Below are 7,556 nucleotides of genomic sequence, written 5' to 3'. Positions count from 1 at the left end.
CGGTAACACGCCGTCAAAATAAAAGCCCAAGAAATAACACTGGTAAACAACAAATTTATTGTTGTTATATAATATTCTAATCTATTTATAGATTTGTTATTTTTTTTTTGAACTGATTTAGGACAATTTTGATGTGCTGAATCCAAATATCACATCAAGTCAAACTTTTAACTATGGCCACATGTTTTTGTTGACATGTCAAGGTTTTTTCTCTTTAGAGGTTCAAATAAACGGAGGTTCATGGCCTAAATTTTGAACGAGGCTGTAACATTCAATTTACAGGTACTTTTACCTTTTTTTCTTTTTCTTTTTTAAATCAATATCTATTATTCGATTTACAGTACGCAAAATGTGTAACATTTGTTTATAAACTTTTAATAACTTTGCATAAAAACCTGAACTAAACAAGAGAAACGTCATTTTTCGGATTCCGCGATGCAAAATTGTCCTAAATTAGTTGAAAAAACAAAGACAACCTAAGAAAAATGTAACCCACTTTAATACATGCACATCAATGCTATGGATTCAAAACAATTATATAAACTAATATATCTGTTATCATTCAACTAGTCGAGTAGACTGTCCCAGGATTGCACCCAGGAAGGTTAATTTTGGTATAAAGTTGCTTTTTAAAAAATGCAGTTGCTTTGAAATCTGCCTACTGTAAATGACGGCAACTATAATTGATTTTTTTTTAAATGATAAAAAATAATCCCTGAGGTATCACAAGACCAGTCCACTTCTAAGGGACACTAGACAACAACCCAGCACTCCACCAAAAGAAGTTCCATACAGATCTGGTGTTGCATTTCAAAATAAAAGTAATCTGAAATCTGTGTATATTCTGTCATTACGCCTGATTTAAAAAATACATCAATACATGATTACAAATAATCCTTTAGACCAGTCCAGTCCAATTCTAAGGGACACTAGACCATCCCAGCATGGGCGCAGATGGTACTGGGGATGGGTGGGGCATGTCCCCTTCAGATTCATAATGCCCCCCCCCACCCCCACCCCCACCCCCCACAAAAACACTTTTGTTACAAAAAGTAACAATACAGGTAAAACAGAGGACTAATGCGCCATTTATATTGGGGCAGGCATTGAGCATGGGTATTTCCTTTTCAGAGCATTGAATCGATCGCAACTGGACTGTTCTGTTTGTCTTAGAAGACGTTTCGTCTCTCATCAGAGCAAGCTTCATCAGTTTGTGCACCAAGGCTTAGGATGCACTAGCCAGTGTTTGTGTGGAAAACTCAACTATTTATGCTCCAATTTAGTAGCATGCACCACATCATGTATGGACCCTGTCCAGAATATACACATTTTTGTCCTCAAAAGAGTGCTGTTTCTCCTGGAGGTGCAGGTAGACAGCTGAGTCTTGACCTGGGGAGTTTGCCCGTCTGTCTTATGCATCTGCTCAGAGGTTGCTTGGTTTCCCTATTGTATGTATCTGTGCATACCTTACTGCACTTTACCGCATACACCAGATTGCTTTTCTGCATGTGTGGTGTCCGGTCTTTGGGGTGTACCAGCCTTTGTCTCAGGGTGTTAGGAGGTTTGAATTGTACTGGAATGTTGTCCATCCCTTCTTTTTTCCATACCACTTACCCTCATTAGGGTCGCGGGCGTGCTGGCACCTATCATAGCTGACTCTGGGCGAGAGGTGGGGTACACCCTGAACTGGTCACCAGCCAATCGGAGGGAACATATAAACAAACAACCATTCGCACTCACATTCACACCTATGGGCAATGTAGTTTTCAGTCAACCTAGCATGCATGTTTTTGGGATGTGGGAGGAAATATATATAGAGCCATACAACTAGTGCAAAGGGAATGTCTCATAGTGACAGTGGTACAGTATATTATATAAATATTGATGAATTACAAGGGCGGCACGCTGACCGACTGGTTAACACATCTGCTTCACAGTTCTTGAGGATCCGGGTTCAAATCCAGCCTCGCCTGTGTGGACCTTGCATGTTCTCTCCGTGCCTGTGTGGGTTTTCTCTGAGTGCTCCGGTTTCCTCCCACATCCCCATAAATGCATGGTAGGTTGACTGAAAACTAAATTGCCCATAGGTGTGAATGTGAGTGTGAATGGTTGTTTGTCAATATGTGCCCTGTGATTGGCTGAAGACCAATTCAGGGTGTACCCCGCCTCTCGCCCGAAGATAGCTGAGATAGGGTCCAGCATACCCGCGACCCCAGTGACGATAAGTGTTGTAGAAACGGGGCATACAGGAGCGGCTGTTGCAGTATATAGTTACAGAGGGGAAATGAGCAGAAGGACTTTTGATCATTTATAGAGTAGAATTTAATGCAATAACCATGGCTTTAGTGGGGATAAATGCGCAAGAAATACGGAAGGCTCTGACTCTGATCTGCAGTGCCAGTGACTCAGCATCTATGAAGTCTTAGGATGGGAAAAATTCAGGTGAAACTTCACCAGCAGAGGGCATGCAGAAAGTTCTCCAAACAACTACACAATGGAGGCGGAGTCTTCTCGTCAGGGTCATCCGCATTTGGCCAGTGTTGGGGTTACTGGACTTCAGCCTCATACAGAGCAAACAGCGTTTCCATGGCGTCGACAACATGCTTGAGTGTCTTCGTAAGCTTGCTCATCATCTTCATCTGGACATCACTGGCATCAGGTCAGTGAAGGAGAAGGCCAGGAACCATTAGTGTGATCGTGTCATGTTGATGCAGCCGAGAAGAGGCATCCAATTCCCCTTATCAAACCTGCGCTATGCTTGCTCCTCAGTCTTCCTGGATCCAGATGAAGCACGCAGTGTCCTGGTGCGTACCAGGAGGTTCAACTCGGGCTGGATGGAGGAACTGCAGAAGGGCGATCTGAAGAGGGAGTGTCTGGAGGAGAAATGCACATATGAGGAAGCACGGGAGGTGTTTGAGCATCAAGAGGCCACGGTTGGCATGTCCTGCTTTCTTGCACCAAATTCAACTTCAATACCAACCAAGTGTTGATTCAGTTATTCACCGTTTTGTTTTTCTTCAGGATGAGTTCTGGAAGACATACAACAGTAAGCAGAATAAACGCTTATAAAGCCCATTTGAGCTCAGAACTGCTAAAACAAGGTCTTTATATTAACAATTTCTTTACCTGACAACAGTTTTGGAGGAAGAAATAAGTGCAACAATGCCAATATAATTTCTGCCTGAATGCTAAAATCTCAAAATTGAGCCAATGCATATGTCTTTAAGGGTCCAGTTTGGGTATGTCTAATGATTCATATGTCACAACCAGAGGTGGGTAGAGCAGCCAAATATTGTACTCACGTAAGAGTACTGTTACTTGAAAGTAATATGACTTGAGTAAAAGTAAAAAGTAGTCCCCCCAAAAATGACTTGAGTAAGAGTACGAAAGTACTCAGTGGGAAAAAAACTACTCAAGTACTGAGTCAATGGTGAGTAACTTCTAATTTGTCAGAGCATGAACGTCAAATAAAATACAACAAAATATAAACTATAACTAAATAAAATGTAAATGTGCAGTGTGTGTGTGTGTGTGAGATTAGCACATACCCCAAACGTTTTACTATTACTTATGACCATAAAATAGTGGCTATTGTGGGCTAATATGCACAGCCAAATCAACAACAAAAACATCTGAAACATACCGCAAGCTGTTTTGTCATCTTAGAAGTGGGCTAGAATATCCACATTTGGTCATACAGTGCCAGGTAAATAATACAATCCATGAAAGCTGTTGTTTTTGTTGTCTGAAATGTACATACAGTCGCACAACGTTGTCTTGCGAAGCCCAATAGAAGACGTGTGCAGTCATGTGACTCTCTTGTGTTGCTCGATTGGTGAACTAGAGTTAAACGTCACTAGCGGTTACGTTGTATTTTCGCAAATCGCACCCAATGCAGAACTCGTAGTCTAAACAGATTGCACACAAAAACAATTGAGAAATGAGCAATAATTGATAAATATAAGTAGCGAGCGGCATGTAGATCATTGTAACGGAGTAAAAGTAAAAAGTATGTAAAAAGTATAATTTATCCAAAATGCTATTTGAGTCAATTTAACGGAGTAAATGTAACGCATTCCTACCCACCTGTGGGCACAACCAAAACAATGGTGAAACACAGTGAGGTCATTACTTTTAAGTTGGGTGATAAGCTTCTTCAGAACTGCCTTTGAAGTTTATTGGCATGTTCCCATGTGCAAGTTTTGAGTTATTGACCAAGTGATGTCCCACAGTTCCAGACAGCTGTGAGTCCAGACCGTGCTTGAACGGGGGAAGCTGCTCAGCCTTGACGGAGTCTTATAACTGCCTGTGCCCACCGCCCTTCAGTGGCCTCAACTGTGAGCTCAGTAAGGGCCAGGTACCATGCTCACACACGTCTTGGCTCCAGGGAACTTACCGTCATGTTGTCTTCTGTAGATGATCGGGACGGGCCAGACACATGCCTGCTAGAGAATGGAGGCTGTGAGCACTTCTGTGATGAAGACGAGAGGGGAGTAAGACTCAACTGCTCCTGTGCAAATGGATACTTCCTGAACGCTGATGGGCGGAACTGCATGGCCAAAGGTGACCTTAGAGCTATTTGTAAGAGTCAAGTTCTCTTTGATAATATTTGAAAACACAGACTTTCTGCCTCAAAGCTCCGCCGGGACAAAAAAAAAAGTTCCACCGGGGACCATGTTTGCGCCGCTGGAACCAATATTTCACACGGACCTTTATTGCAGACGGACGTAGTGTTGGGCCACTGATAAACTTTGCCTAAAATGACAAAGGAGCGTCTGTAAGTGATTTTAAAGACACCATATGATGTGTAATTTACATAAAACATGGGATTCTGCAGCAGGACTACGATCCAAAACACCTCAGCAAGTCCCCTTCTGATTGAAATGCTGTGGCATGACCTTAAAAGGGTTGTTCATGCTTGAAAACCCTCCAATTTGGCTCTTCCTTGGTCAAATGACATGGAAGGGTTTATTTTTAATTGTGGCGAAGGGAAGTACAATGTATGTGTGATGTGAAATGTCCTACAAAGTACGTATCATTTTCCTTGCTTCAGACTCAATACCATGCGGCGTGACCCCAGCCCTTCAGGATCCAAACAGAGCCAAGCAGCTTGACCCTCGAGCTCGGATTGTTGGTGGAAGTGAGTGTCCCAAAGGTGAATGCCCCTGGCAGGTATGCTGCTTTGATGAGTGACTTCAGTTTCACAGTCAACTGCACATGAGCATACTGTATGCTTCTTGTAGGTCTCGTTCTCTTAAACGTGTTTCTCGGTTTTCTGTAGGTGTTGCTGCTTTATAAAGGCAAAGGTTTCTGTGGTGGAGTAATCATTGAACCCATGTGGATCCTCACAGCCTCTCACTGCCTCGAGGATGCTGATGCCCAGTTTCTAAATGTGGTTCCAGGTATCAGTCCCTGAACATCTTCTAGGTCTAGCTGAGGGTAGGGGTACCAAGTGATCAACATGTTGGCCTGTTCTCAGTGCAGTGAATCCATCACAAGTGAACTGTTCTGGTGGACTTAGAAAGACATTCCACCTCTCATCCAAGCAGGCTTGATCAGCTCATGCAACAAGGCTTACTTAGGACAGACCTGCCTGAGTTTATGTGGAAAAACTCAACTATTTATGCTCCCAGTGGAACAATGTAAATGTAGGTATTGCTAACGATATGGGGAGTTTTTCCCCAAGTTACGTACCTTTATAGAGGCGTATGTCGTCATGAGATCCGTCGAATCCGTGGAGTCTCAATGACAGTAATTTTTACTTCCTAGATCTCTTTCCTTTTAATTTCATGTTCTCAAAGCGAGTTGCAATGAATGCAATGAAGTTGAGACGTTGTGTAAAATGTAAATAAAAACGGAATACAGTGATTTTCAAATCATATTCTACCTAAATTCAATTGAATATACTACAAAGATAACTGCCAAATGTTATTGTTTTTATGCAAATATGCTATCATTTTGAATTTGATGCCTGCAACACATTCCAAAAAAGCTGGGGAGGGGTAACAAAAGACTGGGAAATTACCAAATTCCAATGAACCTGTTCATGTATGGAATTGTCCAAACAGGTGTTTTTGAGTATTCCTTGAGTGTCATGATTGGGTATAAAGGAAGATCGCCGTAATGCTCAGTTGTTCACAAGCAAGAATGGGGAAAGATTCATCACTTTGTGACCAACTCTGTGAGCAAATAGTCCAACAGTTTAAGAGCAATGTTTCTCAACGTCCAATTGCAAGGAATTTAGGAATTTTACCATCTAAGTTCCATAAGAGCGTCAAAAGATTGAGAGAATCTGGAGAAATCTCTGCATGCAAGAAGCAAGGCTGAAAACTAACATTGAATGTCTGTGACCTTCGATCCTTCAGGCGGCACTGCATTAAAAATCAGCATCAGTGTGTAAAGGATATTGCCACAAGGGCTCAGAAACACTTTAGAAAACCATTGTCACTCTGCCGCTACATCTACAAATGCAACTTAAAACTCTACCATGCAAAGTAATAGCCATATATCAAATTCACTTGAGTCGTGATACAGTATATCTGAAGCTTGCGCGTACTCAAAATGTTTGGCTCGCAACACAAACTAATGAAATAGAATAAGCGACGGCTCGCAACTTGAAAAACGTCATTGGGGCACTTGTAAGTCAAGATATTGGTACCATCAAGGTACCACTACTGTACTCAAGTTAAGTAAAGGTATGAAAAATCTGCTTAACTACAGTAACGACGTATTTGTTCTTGGTTACTTCCCATCACTGGCGATATCACACTGTGTCTTGTGTTTTATAGTGTGTGATTTATAGTTCATCGTGCTCTCTGTTTGCATTCTATTTGTCAGGTGAGCATAACACCGAGGTGGAGGAGGGAACAGAGCAGGTCATCCAGGTGTCTCAAATCCTCATGCATGAGCGCTATGAAAAGAAGACAGCCGACAATGACATCGCCTTGCTGCGACTGGCCTCACCTGTGGTTTACACGCCATACGCCGTGCCAGTCTGCCTGCCCACAAAGACTTTGGCTGAACGTGATCTTTGGGCCATCAGAATGCACACAGTGAGCGGTTGGGGGCGGCGAGGCGAAAACGGCCCCACCTCACATCTGATGCGCCGCCTCACGGTGCCTCGCATACGTACGCAACAGTGCATCCGGGAAAGTGGCGTACAGATCACTGAGAACATGTTTTGCGCCGGATACCTTACGGGCCAGGAGGACTCGTGTAAAGGCGACAGTGGCGGGCCCCTGGTGACTCAGTACAAGAAGACTACGTTCCTGCTGGGGATTGTGAGTTGGGGGAAAGGCTGTGCGCGGCCGGGCCACTATGGCATCTACACGCGGGTGTCCAAGTACCTGCAATGGATACGCAACCACACAGCGTCTCCACTACAAGTCAAAAACAACACACAACTTGCATTGCACAATCTAACCAGCTGAGCGCTTACTTTAGTTCATTTTACACATTTATCATGCACAAAAGCATTTTTACTGTCTCATGTTTTGTTGTTGTCAGTACAATAAATACATTTTAAGACCATTCATCCATTTTCCTCAAGATTATGG

At 42.8% G+C, this 7,556-nt stretch overlaps 1 protein-coding gene and 1 long non-coding RNA gene across 4 annotated transcripts; one reads left to right on the top strand and one right to left on the bottom strand.

Moving 5' to 3' along the window:
* Nucleotides 1-2,510: 2,510 nt before the first annotated feature.
* LOC133481083 (uncharacterized) lies at nucleotides 2,511-3,784 on the bottom strand. The gene is made up of 4 exons (XR_009789452.1): nucleotides 3,644-3,784; nucleotides 3,004-3,029; nucleotides 2,748-2,873; nucleotides 2,511-2,649 (listed from the first exon to the last, which is right to left on the bottom strand). It is a non-coding gene; the product is annotated as an uncharacterized LOC133481083 (long non-coding RNA).
* LOC133481068 (coagulation factor VII-like) lies at nucleotides 2,531-7,530 on the top strand. Of its 3 annotated transcripts, none has more exons than XM_061779976.1 (8): nucleotides 2,531-2,659; nucleotides 2,770-2,933; nucleotides 3,022-3,046; nucleotides 4,233-4,337; nucleotides 4,417-4,581; nucleotides 5,054-5,172; nucleotides 5,282-5,402; nucleotides 6,838-7,530. In XM_061779976.1, exons 1-8 carry the CDS (start codon nucleotides 2,587-2,589, stop codon nucleotides 7,428-7,430), a joined length of 1,365 nt encoding a protein of 454 aa, XP_061635960.1. In that variant the 5' UTR covers nucleotides 2,531-2,586; the 3' UTR covers nucleotides 7,431-7,530. The 3 variants fall into 3 exon arrangements, with proteins under 3 accessions (XP_061635960.1, XP_061635949.1, XP_061635970.1); XM_061779965.1 differs by having other exon boundaries at nucleotides 4,233-4,346; XM_061779986.1 differs by having other exon boundaries at nucleotides 2,555-2,659; nucleotides 4,233-4,346; nucleotides 4,417-4,563.
* The last annotated feature ends 26 nt before the right edge of the window (nucleotides 7,531-7,556 follow it).

This window comes from Phyllopteryx taeniolatus, chromosome 1 (assembly GCF_024500385.1).
Source record: "Phyllopteryx taeniolatus isolate TA_2022b chromosome 1, UOR_Ptae_1.2, whole genome shotgun sequence".
Taxonomy (NCBI): Eukaryota; Metazoa; Chordata; class Actinopteri; order Syngnathiformes; family Syngnathidae; genus Phyllopteryx; species Phyllopteryx taeniolatus.
The sequence above is the reverse complement of the archived record's forward strand: the minus strand, read 5'-3'. Positions and strand labels throughout refer to the sequence as shown.